Source organism: Monodon monoceros, unplaced genomic scaffold (genome assembly GCF_005190385.1).
Source record: "Monodon monoceros isolate NGI ecotype Baffin Bay Population unplaced genomic scaffold, NGI_Narwhal_1 Super_Scaffold_14, whole genome shotgun sequence".
Taxonomy (NCBI): Eukaryota; Metazoa; Chordata; class Mammalia; order Artiodactyla; family Monodontidae; genus Monodon; species Monodon monoceros.
In genome coordinates this window covers 34,136,801-34,156,261 of record NW_021703770.1, presented here as the reverse complement: position 1 = coordinate 34,156,261, position 19,461 = coordinate 34,136,801, and the positions used below count along the sequence as shown (strand labels likewise).

The window sequence follows — 19,461 nt, the reverse complement described above, 5'->3', positions numbered from 1 at the left end:
TCCCAATGTCCCCTCCCTCTTGCGCCTCCCTCCCACCCTCCCTATCCCACCCCTCTAGGTGGGCACAAAGCACTGAGCTGATCTCCCTGTGCTATGCAGCTGCTTCCCACTACCTATCTGTTTTACATTTGGTAGTATATATACGTCAATGCCACTCTCTCACTTCGTCACACCTTACCCTTCCCCCTCCCCATGTCCTCAAGTCCATTCTCTACATCTGCGTCTTTATTCCTGTCCTGCCCCTAGGTTTGTCAAAACCATTTTTTTTTTAGATTCCATATATATGTGTTAGCGTATGGTATTTGTGTTTCTCTTTCTGACTTACTTCACTTTGTATGACAGACTCTAGGTCCATCCACCTCACTACAAATAACTCAATTTCGCTTCTTTTTATGGCTGAGTAATATTCCATTGTATATATGTGCCACATCTTCTTTATCCATTCATCTGTTGATGGACACTTAGGTTGCTTCCAAGTCCTGGCTATTGTAAATAGAGCTGCAGTGAACATTCTGGTACATGACTCTTTTTGAATTATGGTTTTCTCAGGGTATATATGCCCAGTAGTGGGATTGCTGGGTCGTGTGGTAGTTCCATTTTTAGTTCTTTAAGGAACCTCCATACTGTTCTCCATAGTGGCTGTATCAATTTACATTCCCACCAACAGTGCAAGAGGGTTCCCTTTTCTCCACACGCTCTCCAGCATTTATTGTTTGTAGATTTTCTGATGATGGCCATTCTGACCCGTGTGAGGCGATACCTCATTGTAGTTTTGATTTGCATTTCTCTAATGATTAGTGATGTTGAGCATCTTTTCATGTGTTTGTTGGCAATCTGTATATCTTCTTTGGAGAAATGTCTATTTAGGTCTTCTGCCCATTTTTGGACTGGGTTGTTTGTTTTTTTGATATTGAGCTGCATGAGCTGCTTGTATATTTTGGAGGTTAATCCTTTGTCAGTTACTTCATTTGCAAATATTTTCTCCCATTCTGAGGGTTGTCATTTCATCTTGTTTATGGTTTTCATTGCTGTGCAAAAGCTTTAAGTTTCATTAGATCCCATTTGTTTACTTTTGTTTTTATTGCGATTTCTCTAGGAGGTGGTTCAAAAAGGATCTTGCTGTGATTTATGTCAGAGTGTTCTGCCTATGTTTTCCTCTAAGAGTTTTATAGTGTCTGGCCTTACATTTAGGTCTTTAATCCATTTTGAGTTTATTTTTGTGTATGGTGTTAGGGAGTGTTCTAATTTCATTCTTTTACGTGTAGCTCCCCAGTTTTCCCAGCACCACTTATTGAAGAGGCTGTCTTTTATCCATTGTATATTCTTGCCTCCTTTATCAAAAATAAGGTGACCATATTGTGTGGGTTTATCTCTGGGCTTTCTATCCTGTTCCGTTGATCTATATTTCTGTTTTTGTGCCAGTACCATACTGTCGTGATTACTGTAGCTTTGTAGTATAGTCTGAAGTCCAAGAGCCTGATTCCTCCAGCTCTGTTTTTCTTTCTCAAGACTGCTTTGGCTATTCGGGGTCTTTTGTGTTTCCATACAAATTGTGAAAGTTTTTGTTCTAGTTCTGTGAAAAATGCCATTGGTAGTTTGTTTTTTGTTGGTTTTTTTTTTCCATTTTGACTTTTAATTGTAATATTCTCCTTTATAGGCAAAGCAGATGTCACCGTTAATGATGTTAGTGTTTCTCTAGGTATGAGAAGATGCAAGAATTTCGGCTCAAAAAATCTTCTCCTGAAAATATCTAACTGTCTGAAGGCCTGTTCTGCCAGTTTTTCCCAGAGAACAGACTGCCTCATTCCTGATGTCAACTGTGAACTCCTTTCAGGGGGTATTGAAGGTCAGCAGCTGCAGTGGCTCATGATTTAATCTTTGTAGAGACAGACAGCAAGTGCCAATGGCAAGTGCTGCTTTCCAGTCAGCAGGGCCCCTTCATGGTCATAAATTTGACCATGGTTTGTGGGGGCATTTCAATCCATGGGGCTAGGAATGCTCATTCCAAGGCCTGGAAAAGAGTTTTCTGATAGGCTACTCAATGTGCTCTTACTGGACTAGGCCACAGGAGTAGTCAAAAAGTCTCTGGACCACCTGTCTTACTAGTCTCTTACAGTCCAGGAAAATATTCCCTCTTGTTGCTTCTTCCCATATCTAGAGTTACACTATTACCATCATTGATCTTACATGGAACCATATATCGTCATTTTATGACAGGCTCAGTCACACATTTGGTAATGTAAGAAACAACAATTTTGTAAAACAGGTGAAATACAGATAACATAGCTAGCAGTAGTAGTGAAGTCATAAGTAAGAATTAAGCAAGCTTCCATTAGGTGTGGCCCAGTATATCCCAGGTTGTCTGACTTAGTCTGTTCTGTACCAATCCTTATCTTTAAGGTAAATTTTATATTGGCACTGTCCATAAGGCACCCAGCCCAGTTTCCTAGTGTTACTAGACTGATTATCCTTACTATGATTTAATTGTTCCCAACATAGAGGAGCCTTTAAACTTAAATTACCATGGCCTGGTGTTAACTACATAAATCCATCCCATAATTGTGGGAGGTCTTATTCCTTGGCTGAAATTTTGCTTGTTGCTATGATTGAGCCTGAGTAATAAAGAAAAATTTATGGCCAGAGTCAGAGTAGGATCATTAATTGGCTAGGTGAGGGGATCCCACCTAGTAATATTAATAGTGGCCTAAATAGGACTATAATTTCTCTCTTCTAGAATAAATTTCCTAAGAGCCAACCAATTAGAGCCTTGGAGTAGAGAAATCCACCAAGGTAACCCAGAAGTACCAGACACAGGTAATTCGCCACAAACCCAACAACTGGATTGAGTTTTAAAACTAGCATAGGAAAAAAAATGAAAAAAAATTAGCATAGGATCGTGCCCCATGATAGGAAAACATTTGATTCATATGCAAGGGTCCAAGAAGTCAAGAAAACATTATAAATGATCATATGAGTTAGGTCCAGGATCTTGGGCAAGCTGTCTACTTCTGATGTCGTCTTCTCATCCTAGTATGAGTGTAGTTTCTCTTTTGTTTGAGCATTGTTTTAAGGTGATTTTGAGGTCAGCCACACTCTCCATAGGCCAGTCCACTGCAGGGGCCCTTTGTGAGTGGAAATTAATCCAGGAGTCATTCCCTTCAGTTTCACTGTTCATGAGCTAGTTAAGAGTACCTGATAAGTGTCCTTCCGTCCAGGTTGGAGATAGTCTTTAAACTATGTCTGTTTCAGCATGCACAATCTCCTCGTTCCAGGTCCTGGGGCATCTGACCTTCATTCAAAGATAGATTACTAAGATAAACTTCAGAAACAAACTTAGAGTGTCCTTCAATTAAACTTTACATTAATATAGCATGACAGCAGGGAACTACCTAGGAGGTTAAGTGTTAATAAATACAGACCCCCCATTAACAAAACCAGAATTTAATATTCACTGAAACATAATCTTTTTCTCTCTAAAATTACCATCATTTTTACCAAATGTAACCAAATTAAGAGTAGTTTGTTTGCAAAATAAGTCTGGTCTCAGTAAACTTGGCCTGATGATTTATATAACTATAATTGATGATACAGACTTCTTGTGTGTGTGTGTGAAATTTTGATAAGGAGTCTCATACTGAACTTTTAAAAGATCTCTCAGGGCTAGGAAAGTCATACCAAGGGTTTATCACACATTTTGCCTAACAGATCTAGGTGAATTCCCCACTTTTCTTTTTTTTTTTAATTTTTAATTTAATTTAATTTTTTTATACAGCAGCTTCTTATTAATCATCAATTTTATACACATCAGTGTATACATGTCAATCCCAATCGCCCAGTTCATCACACCACCACCACCACCACCCTGCGGCTTTCCCCCCTTGGTGTCCATACACCAAGTATGGACCAAGTTCTCTACATCTGTCTCTCAATTTCTGCCCTGCAAACCAGTTCATCTGTACCATTTTTCTAGGTTCCACATATATGTGTTAATATACGATATTTGTTTTTCTCTTTATGATTTACTTCACTCTGTGACACTCTCTAGATCCATCCACATCTCAACAAATGACCTAATTTCATTCTTTTTTATAGCTCAGTAATATTCCATTGTATATATGTAACACATCTTCTTTATCCATTCGTCTGTTGATGGACATTTAGGTTGCTTCCATGACCTGGCTATTGTAAATAGTGCTGCAATGAACATTAGAGTACATGTGTCTTTTTGAATTATGGTTTTCTCTGGGTATATGCCCAGTAGTGAGATTGCTGGACCATATGGTAATTCTATTTTTAGTTTTTTAAGGAACCTCCATACTGTTCTCCATAGTGGCTGTATCAGTTTACATTCCCACCAAGAGTGCAAGAGGGTTCACTTTTCTCCACACCCTCTCTAGCATTTGTTGTTTGTAGATTTTCTGATGATGCCCATTCTAACTGGTGTGAGGAGACACCTCATTGTAGTTTTGATTTGCATTTCTCTAATAGTGATGTTGAGCAGCTTTGCATATGCTTCTTGGCCATCTGTATATCTTCTTTGGAGAAATGTCTATTTAGATATTCTGCCCATTTTTGGATTGGGTTGGTTTTTTTTAATATTGAGCTGCATGAGCTGTTTATATATTTTGGAGATTAATCCTTTGTCCATTGATTCGTTTGCAGTATTTTCTCCCATTCTGAGGGTTGTCTTTTCATCTTGTTTATGGTTTCCTTTGCTGGGCAAAAGCTTTTAAGTTTCATTAGGTCCCATTTGTTTATTTTTGTTTTTAATTCCATTACTCTAGGAGGTGGATCAAAAAATATCTTGCTGTGATTTATGTCAAAGAGTGTTCTTCCTATGTTTTCCTCTAAGAGTTTTATAGTGTCCAGTCTAACATTAAGGTCTCTAATACATTTTGAGTTTATTTTTGTGTATGGTGTAAGGGAGTGTTCTAATTTCATTCTTTTACATGTAGTGGTCCAGTTTTCCCAGCACCACTTATTGAAGAGACTGTCTTTTCTCCATTGTATATTCTTGCCTCCTTTGTCATAGATTAGTTGACCATAGGTGCGTGGGTTTACCTCTGGGCTTTCTATTTGTTCCATTGATGTGTGTTTCTGTTTTTGTGCCACTATCATATTGTCTTGATTACTGTAGCTTTGTAGTATAGTCTGAAGTCAGGAGGTCTGATTCCTCCTCAGGTCTTTTCCCTCAAGACTGCTTTGGCTATTTGGGGTCTTTGATGTCACCATACAAATTTTAAGATTTTCTGTTCTAGTTCTGTAAAAAATGCCATTGGTAATTTGATAGGGATTGAATTGAATCTGTAGATTACTTTGGGTAGTATAGTCATTTTCACAATATTGCTTCTTTCAATCCAAAAGCATGCTATATCTCTACATCTGTTGGTATCATCTTTAATTCCTTCATCAGTGTCTTATAGTCTTCTGCATACAGGTCTTTTGTCTCCCTAGGTAGGTTTATTCTTAGGTCTTTTATTCTTTTACTTGCAATGGTAAATGGGAGTGTTTCCTTAATTTCTCTTTCAGATTTTTCATCATTAGTGTATAGGAATGCAAGAGATTTCTGTGTATTAATTTTGAATCCTGCAACTTTACCAGATTCATTAATTAGCTCTAGTAGTTTTCTGGTGTCATCTTTAGGATTCTCTATGTATAGTATTGTGTCATCTGCAAACAGTGGCAGTTTTACTTCTTCTTTTCCAATTTGTATTCCCTTTATTTCTTTTTTTTCTCTGATTGCCGTGGCTAGGACTTCCAAAACTATGTTGAATAATAGTGGTGAGAGTGGACATCCTTGTCTCGTTCCTGATCTTAGAGGAAATGCTTTCAGTTTTTCACCATTGAGAATGATGTTTACTGTGGGTTTATCAAATACGGCCTTTATTATGTTGAGGTAGGTTCCCTCTATGCCCACTTTCTGGAGAGTTTTTATCATAAATTGGTGTTGAATTTTCTCAAAAGATTTTTCTGCATCTATTGAGATGATCATATGGTATTTCAAATTGTTAATATGGTGTGTCACATTGTTAATCAATTTGTTAATATGGTGTATCATATTGATTGATTTGCGTATATTGAAGAATCCTTGCATCCCTGGGATAAATCCCACTTGATCATGGTGTATGATCCTTTTAATATATTGTTGAATTCCTTTTGCTAGTATTTTCTTTAGGATTTTTGCATCTATATTCATCAGTGATATTGGTCTGTAATTTTCTTTTTTAGTAGTATCTTTGTCTGGTTTTGTTATCAGAGTAATGGTGGCCTCATAGAATGAGTTTGGGAGTGTTCCTTCCTCTGCAATTTTTTGCAAGAGTTTGAGAAGGATGGGTGTTAGCTCTTCTCTAAATGTTTGACAGAATCCACCTGTGAAGCCATCTGGTCCTGGACTTTTGTTTGTTGGATGATTTTTAATCACAGTTTCAATTTCATTACTTGTGATTGGTCTGTTTATATTTTCTGTTTCTTCCTGGTTCAGTCTTGGAAGGTTATACCTTTCTAAAATTTGTCCATTTCTTCCAGGTTGTCCATTTTATTGGCACAGAGTTGCTTGTAGTAGTCTCTTCGGATGCTTTGTATTTCTGCGGTGTCTGTTGTAACTTCTCCTTTTTCATTTCTAATTTTATTGATTTGAGTCCTCTCCCTCTTTTTCTTGATGAGTCTGCCTAATGGTTTATCGATTTTCTTTATCTACTCAAAGAACCAGCTTTTACTTTTATTCATTTTTGCTATTGTTTTCTTTGTTTCTTTTTCATTTATTTCTGCTCTGATCTTTATGATTTCAATCTTTTTGCTAACTTTGGGTTTTGTTTGTTCTTCTTTCTCTAGTTCCTTTAGGTGTAAGGTTAGATTGTTTATTAGAGATTTTTCTTGTTTCTTGAGGTAGGCTTGTATAGCTATAGACTTCCCTCTTAGAACTCTTTTGCTGCAACCCATAGGTTTTGGATCATCATGTTTTCATTGTCATTTGTCTCTAGGTATTTTTTTATTTCCTCTTTGATTTCTTTAGTGATCTCTTGGTTATTTAGTAATGTATTCTTTAGCCTGCATGTGTTTCTTTTTTTTAAGTTTTTTTCCCTGTAATTCATATCTAGTCTCATAGCATTGTGGTCAGAAAAGTTGCTTGATATGATTTCAATTTTCTTAAATTTACTGAGGCTTGATTTGTGACCCAAGATGTGATATATCCTGGAGAATGTTCTGTGCACACTTGAGAAGAAAGTGTAATCTGCTGTTTTTGGACGGAATGTCCTATAAATATCAGTTAAATCTATCTGGTTTATTGTGTCATTTAAAGCTTCTGTTTCCTTATTTATTTTCATTTTGTATGATCTGTCCATTGGTGTAAGTGAGGTGTTAAAGTCCCCCACTCTTATTGTATTACTGTCGATTCCCTCTTTTGTAGCTGTTAGCAGTGGCCTTATATATTGAGGTGCTCCTATGTTGGGTGCATATATACTTATAATTGTTATATTTTCTTCTTGGATTGATCCCTTGATCATTATGTAGTGTCCTTCTTTGTCTCTTGTGACATTTTTATTTTAAAGTCTATTTGATCTGATATGAGTATTGCTACTCCAGCTTTCTTTTTTTTTTTTTTTTTTTTTTTTTACGGTATGTGGGCCTCTCCTGTTGCGAGCACAGGATCCGTATGCGCACGCTCAGTGGCCATGGCTCATGGGACCACCCGCTCCATGGCATGTGGGATCTTCCCAGACGGGGGCACGAACCCGTGTCCCCTGCATTGGCAGGCGGACTCTCAACCACTGCGCCACCAGGGAAGCCCTCCAGCTTTTTTCTTTTGATTTGTATTTGCATGGAATATCTTTTTCCATCCCCTCATGTTCAGTCTGTATGGGTCCCTAGGTCTGAAATGGGTCTCTTTTAGATAGCCTATATATGGGTCTTGTTTTCTTATCCATTCAGCAAGCCTGTGTCTTTTGGTTGGAGCATTTAATCCATTCACATTTAAGGTAATTATTGATACGTATGTTCCTATTACCATTTCCTTAATTGTTTTGGGTTTGTTTTTGTGGGTCCTTTTCTTCTCTAGTGTTTCCCACTTAGAGAAGAAGTTCCTTTAGCCTTTGTTGTAGAGCTGGTTTGGTGGTGCTGAATTCTCTTAGCTTTTGCCTCTCAGTAAAGCTTTTGATTTCTCCATCGAATCTGAATGAGATCCTTGCCGGGTAAAGTACTCTTGGTTGTAGGTTCTTTCATCACTTTAAGTGTATCTTGCTACTCCCTTCTGTCTTGTAGAGTTTCTGCTGAGAAATCAGCTGTTAACCTTATGGGAGTTCCCTTGTATGTTATTTGTCATTTTTCCCTTGCTACTTTCAATAATTTTCTTTCTCTTTAATTTTTGCCAATTTGATTACTATGTATCTTGACGTGTTTCTCCTTGGGTTTATCCTGTATGGGACTCACTGCGCTTCCTCAACTTGGGTGGCTATTTCCTTTCTCATGTTAGGGAAGTTTTCGACTATAATCTCTTCAAAATTTTCTCTGCTCCTTTCTCTCTCTCTTCTCCTTCTGGGACCCCTATCATGCGAATGTTGTTGCGTTTAATGTTGTCCCAGAGGTCTCTTAGGCTGTCTTCATTTCTTTTCATTCTTTTTTCTTTATTCTGTTCTGCAGCAGTGTATTCCACCATTCTGTCTTCCAGGTCACTTATCCGTTCTTCTGCCTCAGTTATTCTGCTATTGATTCCTTCTAGTGTGTTTTTCATTTCAGTTACTGTATTGTTCATCTCTGTTTGTTTGTTCTTTAGTTCTTCTAGGTCTTTGTTAAACATTTCTTGCATCTTCTCGATCTTTGCCTCCATCCTTTTTCCAAGGTCCTGGATCATCTTCACTGTCGTTATTCTGAATTCTTTTTCTGGAAGGTTCCCTATCTCCACTTAATTTATTTGTTTTTCTGGGGTTTTATCTTGTTCCTTCATCTGGTACATAGCCCTCTGCGTTTTCATCTTGTCTACCTTTCTGTGAATGTGGTTTTTGTTCCACAGGCTGCAGGATTGTAGTTCTTCTTGCTTCTGCTGTCTGCCCTCTGGTGGATGAGGCTATCTAAGAGGCTTGTGCAAGTTTGCTGGTGGGAGGGACTGGTGGTAGGTAGAGCTGACTGTTGCTCTGGTGGGCAGAGCTCAGTAAATCTTTAATTCGCTTGACTCCTGATGGGTGGTGCTGGATTCCCTTCCTTTTGGTTGTTTGACCTGAGGCAACCCAACACTGGAGCCTACCTGGGCTCTGTGGTGGGGCTAATGGAGGACTCTGGGAGGCTTCACGCCAAGGAGTACTTCCCAGAACTTCTTCTGCCAGTGTCCTTGTCCCCACGGTGAGCCACAGCCACCCCCCACCTCTGCAGGAGACGCTCCAACACTAGCAGGTAGGTCTGGTTCAGTCTCCTCTGTGGTCACTGCTCCTTCCTCTGGGTCCCGATGCACACACTACTTTGTGTGTGCCCTCCAAGAGTGGAGTCTCTGTTTTCCCCAGTCTTGTCTAAGTCCTGCAATCAAATCCCACTAGGCTTCAAAGTCTGATTCTCTAGGAATTCCTCCTCCCGTTGCCAGACCCCCAGGTTGGGAAGTCTGACGTGGGGCTCAGAACCTTCACTCCAGTGGGTGGACTTCTGTGGTATAGTTGTTCTCCAGTCTGTGAGTCACCCACCCAGCAGTTATGGGATTTCATTTTGCTGTGATTGCACCCCTCCTACCATCTCATTGTGGCTTCTCCTTTGTCTTTGGATGTGGGGTGTCTTATTTGTTGAGTTCCAGTGTCTTCCTGTTGATGATTGTGCAGCACCTAGTTGTGATTCTGGTGTTCTCACAAGAGGGAGTGAGAGCATGTCCTTCTACTCTGCCATCTTGGTTCAGGCCTCGCCATTGGTAGTTTGATAGGGATTGCATTCAATTTGTAGGTTGCTTTGTGTAGTATAGTCATTTTCACAATGTTGATTCTTCCTATTCAAGACACATTATATCTCTCCAACTGTTTGTATCATCTTTAATTTCTTTCCTCAGTGTCTTATAGTTTTCTGTGTACAAGTCTTTTGTCTCCTTAGGTAGGTTTATCCCTAGGTATTTTATTCTTTCTGTTGCAATGGTAAATGGGAGTGTTTCCTTAATTTCTCTTTCAGACTTTTCATCATTAGTGTATAGGAATGCAAGAGATTTCTGTGCATTAATTTTGTATCCTGATACTTTACCAAATTCATTGATTAGCTCTAGTAGTTTTCTGGTGGCATCTTTAGGATTCTCTATGTATCGTATCATGTCATCTGCAAACAGTGACAGCTTTACTTCTTCTTTTCCAATGTGGATTCCTTTTATTTCTTTTTCTTCTCTGATTGCTGTAGTTAAAACTTCCGAAACTATGTTGAGTAATAGTGCTGAGAGGGGGCAGCCTTGTCTTGTTTCTGATCTTAGTGGAAATGGTTTCAGTTTTTCACCATTGAGAACGATGTTGGCTCTGGGTTTGTCATATATGACCTTTATTTTGTTAAGGTAAGTTCCCCCATGCCTGCTTTCTGCAGAGCCTTTATCATAAATGGGTGTTGAATTTTGTCGAAAGCATTTTCTGCACCTATTGAGATGATCATATGGTTTTTCTCCTTCAGTTTGTTTATGTGGTTTATTACATTGATTGATTTCCATATATTGAAGAATCCTTGCGTTCCTGGGATAAACCCCACTTGATCATGGTGTATGATCACGTTACGCTAAAAGTAACATGCTGTTGGGTTCTGTTTGTTACTGTTTTGTTGAGGATTTTTGCCTTTGTGTTCATCAGTGATATTTGTCTGTAGTTTTGTTTTTTTGTGACATCTTTGTCTTCTTTTGGTATCAGGGTGATGGTGGCCTCATAGAATGAGTTTGGGAGTGTTCCTCCCTCTGCTTTATTTTGGAAGAGTTTGAGAAGGCTAAGTGTTAGCTCTCCTCTAAATGTTTGATAGAATTCCCCTGTGAATCCTTCTGGTCCTGGGCTTTTGTTTATTGGAAGATTTTTAATCACCGTGTCAATTCCAGTGCTTGTGATTGGTCTCTTTATATTTTCTATTTCTTCCTGGTTCAGTCTTAACAGGTTGTGCTTTCGTAAGAATTTGTGCAATTCGTCCAGGTTGTCCATTTTATTGGCATAGAGTTGCTTGTAGTAATCCGTCATGATCTTTTGTATTTCTGCAGTGTTAGTTGTTACTTCTCCTTTATCATTTCTCATTCTATTGATTTGAGTCTTTTCCCTTTTTTTCTTGATGAGTCTGGCTAGTGGTTTATCAATTTTGTTTATCTTCTCAAAGAACCAGCTTTTAGTTTTATTGATCTTTGCTATCGTTTCCTTCATTTCTTTTTCATTTATTTCTGATCTGATCTTTATGATTTCTTTCCTTCTGCTAGCTTTGCTGTTTTTTTGTTCTTCTTTCTCTAATTGCTTTAGGTGTAAGGTTAGGTGGTTTATTTGAGATGTTTCTTCTCTCTTGAGGGAGGATTGTATTGCTATAAACTTCCCTCTTAGAACTGCTTTTGCTGCATCCCATAGATTTTGTTTTGTCGTGCTTTCATTGTCCTTTGTTTCTAAGTATTTTTTTATTTTCTCTTTGATATCTTCAGTGATATCTTGGTTATTTAGTAGTGTATTGTTTAACCTCCATGTATTTGTATTTTTTACAGATTTTTCCTGTACTTGACATCTAGTCTCATAACGTTGTGGTCTGAAAACGTACTTGATATGATTTCAATTTTCTTAAATTTACCAAGGCTGGATTTGTGACCCAAGATATGATCTATCCTGGAGAATGTTCCATGAGCACTTGAGAAGAAAGTGTATTCTGTTGTTTTTGGATGGAATGTCCTGTAAATATCAATTAAGTCCATCTTGTTTAATGTATCATTTAAATCTTGTGTTTCCTTATTTATTTTCTTTTTGGATGATATGTCCATTGGTGAAAGTTGGGTGTTAAAGTCCCCTACTATGATTGTGTTACTGTCAATTTCCCCTTTTATCCCTGTTAGCATTTGCCTTAAGTATTGAGGTACTCCTATGTTGTTTGAATAAATATTTACAATTGTTATATTTTCTTCTTGGATTGATCCCTTGATCATTATGTAGTGTCCTTGTTTGTCTCTTGTAATAGTCTTTATTTTAAAGTCTATTTTGTCTGATATGAGAATTGCTACTCCAGCTTTCCTTTCATTTCCATTTGCATGGAATATCTTTTTCCATCCCCTCACTTTCAGTCTGTATGTGTCCCTAGGTCTGAAGTGGGTCTCTTGTAGACAGCATATATACAGGTCTTGTTTTTGTATCTTTTCAGGCAGTCTGTGTGTTTTGGTTGGAGCATTTAATCTATTTACATTTTAGGTAGTTATTGATATGTGTGTTCCTATTAATTTTTTTAATTGTTTTGGGTTTGTTATCATAGGTCTTTTCCTTCTCTTGTGTTTCCTGCCTAGAGAAGATCCTTTAGCGTTTGTTGTAAAGCTGGTTTCGTGGTGCTGAATTCTCTTAGCTTTTGCTTGTCTGTAAGGCTTTTAATTTCTCCATGGAATCTGAATGAGACCCTTGCTGGGTAGAGTAATCTTGTTTGTAGGTTTTTCTCTTTCATCACTTTAAATATGTCCTGCCACTCCCTTCTGGCTTGTAGAGTTTCTGCTCAACGATCAGCTGTTAACCTTATAGGGATTCCCTTGTATATTATTTGTTGCTTTTCCCTTGCTGCTTTTAATATTTTTTCTTTGTATTTAATTTTTGAGACTTTGTTTAATATGTGTCTTGGCATGTTTCTCCTGGGATTTATCCTGTATGGGACTCTCTGTTCTTCCTGGACTTGATTGACTATTTCCTTTCCCACATTAGGGAAGTTTTCAACTATAATCTGTTCAAATAGTTTCACAGTCCCTTTCTTTTTCTCTTCTTTTGGGACCTCTGTTATTCCAATGTTGGTGTGTTTAATGTTGTCACAGAGGTCTCTGAGACTGTCCTCAATTCTTTTCATTCTTTTTTCGTTATTCTGCTCTGCAGTAGTTATTTCCACTCTTTTATCTTCCAGGTCACTTATCCGTTCTTCTGCCTCAGTTATTCTGCTATTGATCCCATCTAGAGCATTTTTAATTTCATTTATTGTGTTGTTCATCACTGTTTGCTCTTTAGTTCTTCTAGGTCCTTGTTAAACGTTTCTTGTATTTTCTCCATTCTATTTCCAAGATTTTGGATCATCTTTACTATCATTATTCTGAATTCTTTTTCAGGTAGGCTGCCTATTTCCTCTTCATCTGTTTGGTCTGGTGGGTTTTAACTTGCTCCTTCATCTGCTGTGTATTTCTCTGTCTTCTCATTTTGCTTAACTTACTGTGTTTGGGGTCTCCTTTCTGCAGGCTGCAGGTTCGTAGTTCCCGTTGTTTTTGGTGTCTGCCCCAGTGGCTAAGTTTGTTTCAGTGGGTTGTGTAGGCTTCCTGGTGGAGGGGACTGGTGCCTGTGTTCTGGTGGATGCGGCTGGATCTTGCCTTTCTGTTGGGCAGGACCACATCCAGTGGTGTGTTTTGGAGTGTCTCTGAACTTGCTATGATTTTAGGCAGCTTCTCTGCTAGTGGGTGGGGTTGTGTTCCTGTCTTGCTAGTTGTTTGGCTTAGGGTGTCCAGCACTCTAGCATGCTGGTCATTGAGTGGAGCTGGGTCTTAGCGCTGAGATGGAGATCTCTGGGAGAGCTTTCGCTGTTTGATATTACGTGGGGCCAGGAGGTATCTGGTGGACCAATGTCCTGAACTTGGCTCTCTCACCTCAGAGTCTCAGGCCTGACACCCGGCTGAAGCACCATGACTCTGTCAGCCACCCCCGCTCAGAAGAAAAGGGAGAGAAAGAAAGAAAGAAGGAAAAATAGATAAAGTTATTAAAATAAAAAATAATATATTATTATATATAAAAAATTTTTAAAGTAGTAAAAAAAAAGGAAGAGAGAGCAACCAAACACAAAAACAAATCCACCAATTATAACAAGCTCTAAAAACTATACAAGGAAAAAAAAAGGACGGACAGAACCCTAAGACAAATGGTAAAAGTAAAGCTATACAGGCAAAGTCACACAAAGAAGCATATACATACACACTCACAAAAGGAGAAAAAGGAAAAAATATATATATATATATATACATTAAAAAATTTTAAAAAGGAAGAGAACAACCAAATCAATAAACAAATCTACCAATGATAATAAGCTGTAAATACCAAACTAAGATAAACATAAAACCAGAAACAAATTAGATGCAGAAAACAAACCCGAAGTCTACAGTTGATCCCAAAGTCCACCACCTCCATTTTGGGATGATTCGTTGTCTATCCAGGTATTCCACAGATGCAGGGTACATCAAGTTGATTGTGGGGATTTAATCCACTGCTCCTAAGGCTGCTGGGAAAAATTTCCCTTTCTCTTCCTTGTTCGAACAGCTCCTGGGTTTCAGCTTTGGATTTGGCCCCGCCTCTAAGTGTTCTTCGCTCAGACAGGGCGGGGTTAAAGGAGCAGCTGATTAGGGGGCTCTGGCTCACTCAGGCCAGGGGGAGGGACGGATACGGATGCAGGGCAAGCCTGCGGCGGCAGAGGCCGGCGTGAGGTTGCACCAGCCTGAGGCGTGCCGTGCGTTCTCCCGGGGAAGTTGTCCCTGGATCACGGGATCCTGGCAGTGGCAGGCTGCACAGGCTCCTGGGAGGGGAGGTGTGGACAGTGACCTGTGCTTGCACACAGGCTTCTTGGTGGTGGCAGCAGCAGCCTTAGCATTTCATGCGCGTCTCTGGGGTCCGGGCTGATAGCCGCGGCTCGCTCCCATCTCTGGAGCTCGTTTAGGCAGTGCTCTGAATCCCCTCTCCTCGTGCATCCCTAAACAGTGGTCTCTTGCCTCTCAGGCAGTTCCAGACATTTTCCCAGACTCCCTCCCGGCTAGCTGTGGCGCACTAGCCCCCTTCAGGCTGTGTTCACGCAACCAACCCCAGTCCTCTCCCTGGGATCTGACCTCCGAAGCCTGAGCCTCAGTTCCCATTCCCCGCCCGCCCCGGCGGGTGAGCAGACAAGCCTCTCGGGTTGGTGAGTGCTGGTCGGCACCGATCCTCTGTGCGGGAATCTCTCAGCTTTGCCCTCTGCATCCCTGTTGCTGTGCTCTCCTCCGTGGCTCCAAAGCTTCCCCCCCACCACCACCCCCCCGTCTTTGCCAGTGAAGGGGCTTCCTAGTTTGTGGAAACTTTTCCTCCTTCACAGCTCCCTCCCAGAGGTGCAGGTCCCATCCCTATTCTTTTGTCTCTGTTTTTTTTCTTTTGCCCTACCCAGGTATGTGGGGAGTTTCTTGCCTTGTGGGAAGTCTGAGTTCTTCTGCCAGCGTTCAGTAGGTGTTCTGTAGGAGTTGTTCCACATGTACATGTATTTTTGATGTAGTTGTGGGGAGGAAGGTGATCTCCACATCTTACTCCTCTGCCATCTTGAAGCTATCCTGAATGTGTTCTTTATATGATTTGATGTTCCCCAAATTTGACACAAATCTGAAAAGCTTGAGGAATAGAGAGTTATAGAAAATGGCAATGACTCATTTGTTAATAGTGGAGGCATATTAAATATGAATTTGTCTTCATCTAAAAGTTGTCTTGCCTCACCTTTTTCACCAGTTTTCTTAGTGACACAGAGGTAGATGTAGGGGAGCCCACTAACTTATTGCTTTACATTGATTGGTTTGGAGATTTTCAGTATCTGTTATAAATTTTCATAGATTTACTCAGCATGTGATTTTGTGTTGTTTTATCAAGAATAGTAATTGTATTACCATTTTTCCAAGACAGCAAAGTAGCTCCACATTAAAAACAACAATAAGAGCAAAGACAAAGTATATCATCTCTACATTATAAACTCTCTTGACATTTTAAAACCTGGAGCACAGTGTTTGACTCCCCAACTTGACTTTTCACCTATCTCTGTTTTTCAGGATTCAATAAAAATAAGATTGATGAGAAAAAAATAGACTTAGTATCATACCTCTTACCTTTATTTCTGAGATGCCTTAATTCCAGAGAGTAGGACTTAAACTGAGGGTTTAAAACTTACCCACAAAGCATAGGCTTATTCTTTTCTACGTCTGTATATTCTTTTCTTCTTTGCCATATTAGCTGGTCCTCTTAGAAATTATGGTTGTATTGCCTTTATCCAGTACATTCAGAGAAATTAATATTATTGAAAATTTATGTCCTCTGACATTAATCATTATTACCCCCTGGTCATACTTCCATTATAGACTAATATTCTTCACATGCAGAAAAAGGGAACTTGATCCTCTCTGTTAGATGTAACACCAAGAGTTTGTTCTGAAACTGTACCGTAGCTCCTGTACAGTTGGTTCTCAAGGGCTGTGGGATACTGTTTGTTGGCACTTTCTCACTAAACACTGAAGTTGGGAGCCTTTTAAATTCAGGTTCATTGAGCATCTTCTTTTTTTTTCTGAAGAGTGAAAGTGCAAAGAAAGGAACCCTATAATCAAGATGTGTTCATGTAATCTCATGACAAAATGTAGAAGCTGTTCTACAATATTATTAACATTTTGGCCTAGAAGGATCTTCATATAGTCTCTCAGACTATAATGGATGCTCTTTTCCCTCTTAGCTAAGTTAATTCATAAACATTACCTCACATCAACATATTCCATTATCAATTCAGCATTTAAAATTGATTGCTATCCACACAATATATGATATACTTGATTTTCTTGTTTTTATGTATTTACCCAAGAATAGAATTTCATCCCATAGGTCAATTGCTTCTTAAAAATTATAGTTTAATTATTATCAATAGTTAAATTAAATGTAATTACAGCCTTGAACTAATTCAAATATGATTGTACCTAATTATTCTCATGAAGTGTTTGTGTTAAAGCCAGTAAAATTTTTCATATGATTTTAAAGGTTTTCTGGGGTCAAGAACATTTGAATTGCCTAGTTCTTCTACATGAATTACTCAACGGATACCTTAAAGAGGAGGGAAATTTTGAAGCGCAAGTTTCTGAAACAGTGCCGCAAATTCCATCTCCTATGGAAAAAAATCAGATATTTAAAAGTGAACAAAGTTCAGATGACCTACGGACAGGTCTGTTTCAGTATATACAGGATGCTGGTAAGTAGCGATAGCTTCAGTGTGATTGTGTGTGTGTTTGTTTATTTTACCTGCACATTCAGTAAATAATAACACATCAAGATCACTTGAAAAGTAAGTCAATACCTGCAGTACAAAAATAGTACATTGCCATTCAGTCTCTCTTAAGGGAAAATTCTTGATTTGTTCCTGTCTTAAACCATGTAAACATGATCAACCAGCTTCTTTATATTCTTTTCTTTTATACTCATAATTTTTTCTTGTGTAATAAACCAACATGTTCCCCTTCGAAAGCATACAATTAATTATACTTTCGTTTAACAGAAGCTTTGAAAATGCCTGGTGTCTATGAAGTCTCGTTTTACAATGAAACCGAAGATAGCCCAGGGATGATGTTATGGAGATATCCAGAACCTAGAGTGCTCACCCTTGTACGCATAACTCCTGTGCCCTTCAACACCACAGAGGATCCAGATATTAGCACAGCAGACCTTGGTGATATGCTACAGGTATGGAATGGCTCTTCATTTCAAAATAAAAGACAGTGTGGGAAAAATGTTGAGAGCATACCTATCTTTTCCATAAGTTGTATCAGAGAGAAATACACATGTATGTGCGTATACAAACACATACGTATGTACACACACACACACACGAGACACACACATACTAGAAATTGTATAATAAGAGAATAATGTCATTCAGATTCATGGTACCTGGCAATCCTGAGAGTTCTTAATTCTACTCTTCAACCTGTTACAGGTAGCTTACATAGTCTCCAGGTAGTAATGGTACAAACAGGTGTCATTGAGTTCACCACACATTTTCTGAGGACCTACCATGTGCTCACAGTCTTCGGCATTTTTAGAACTGTTCTATGAAATGAGATATGTCCCCATAAGGGCCAGAAAGGATGACTTAATTTTCATTTCATTTCCCGAGCTGAAAATGGTCTTGGGCCTCGTGGTAGGCTGATAGGAAAACCATCTAACCAGTGATCATATTCTGTATGATTTTGTGGAAAGTTTGTTGCTTGTAATTTCCCTGAGTGTGGATAGCACTATATTATTATTCTACTTATTAATATTCTACGGATCTGAATTTCTCCTAAAATTTGTTTTTCTCTTAGTTGTCCACCTGTTACTAGATCACATAACCATCCACTCGAAGTCATTCCTGATTACTCTTTTTCCCTAACTGCTCACATCTAATTCATCAATAAGTCGTGTCAGCCCTACCTCCAAATATGTCCCTATTCCATCTACTTCTTTCTGTTTCTACTGGTACAACTTGAGTTCAAGCTACCATCTTCTGTTCCCTATTACAGTAGCTTCCTAATTGGCCTCTACGATTCCATCCTTGACTCCTTGTAATGCGTTTTCCAAACAACAGCTAGAGTGATCTTTTGAAAATGTAGGTTAGGTTACATCACTCCCCTAACTTAAAACCTGATAGTGGCTCCCTTTAAGACTAACAGAATTTGGTATCTTACTATGGCCTGTAAGGACCTCTGATCTCTGCACTGCCTACCTCTCTTGTATGTCTTGATCACTTATCTCCAGCCCCTGGTATAGAAATACGAGCCAGTTTTTTTAATGACTGCTCTACACTTAACAACTCAGAATAATAATACAAATCAGAGGAGACCACAGTACATATTAACATTGGTATTATTATATGCTTATTTAATTTTTGTTTAAATTCCTGGTTATAATATAGTCAGATGTTCACCTTCTGAATTGATAACAATGAAATGTGTCATCATTTTGTCAACTGAACTAGAGTATGCAGAACTATCCAGTTTGCCAAGATGTCAACAGTATCTACTTTCTTTTGTTTTTTTTTTTCTTGTGGTGAGAACTTTTAAGATCTACCCTCTTAGCAACTCTGCTTTGATTCTTAAATCCTCACATTTGCTTCCCCTTCTGTCAAGGTCATATTCATGATTATCTTCTCTCCCAGTATTCTTGGATTATTTTTGCTAAATAAACTGGCATTGTTTTTGAATCCTGCTGTCTTGTTAGACTTGCCTAAATGTAGAACATCTCTAGTATTTTCAGTCAGAATGAAAATACTCGGGCTGCCCTGGTGGCGCAGTGGTTGGGAGTCTGCCTGCCGATGCAGGGGACACGGGTTCGTGCCCCGGTCCGGGAGGATCCCACATGCCGCGGAGCGGCTGGGCCCATGAGCCATGGCTGCTGAGCCTGCGCGTCCAGAGCCTGTGCTCCACAACGGGAGAGGCCACAACAGTGAGAGGCCTGCGTACCGCAAAAAAAAAAAAAAAAAAAGAAAATACTCATATATCAAAGTTTCAGCATCATGTAAAGGCTTCTTTATAACTGATTTTGGGATTCA

At 39.0% G+C, this 19,461-nt stretch overlaps 1 protein-coding gene across 5 annotated transcripts in view; it reads left to right on the top strand.

Annotated features, from left to right (window-relative positions):
* VPS13B (vacuolar protein sorting 13 homolog B) overlaps positions 1-19,461 on the top strand; it is a 778,183-nt gene that overhangs the window by 615,047 nt on the left and 143,675 nt on the right. For all 5 annotated transcript variants that reach the window (XM_029222782.1, XM_029222780.1, XM_029222779.1 and 2 more), the window contains 2 exons: positions 16,920-17,127; positions 17,431-17,615. In XM_029222782.1, the coding sequence (XP_029078615.1) occupies positions 16,920-17,127; positions 17,431-17,615 (393 nt within the window). The remainder of the gene's footprint in view (positions 1-16,919; positions 17,128-17,430; positions 17,616-19,461) is intronic.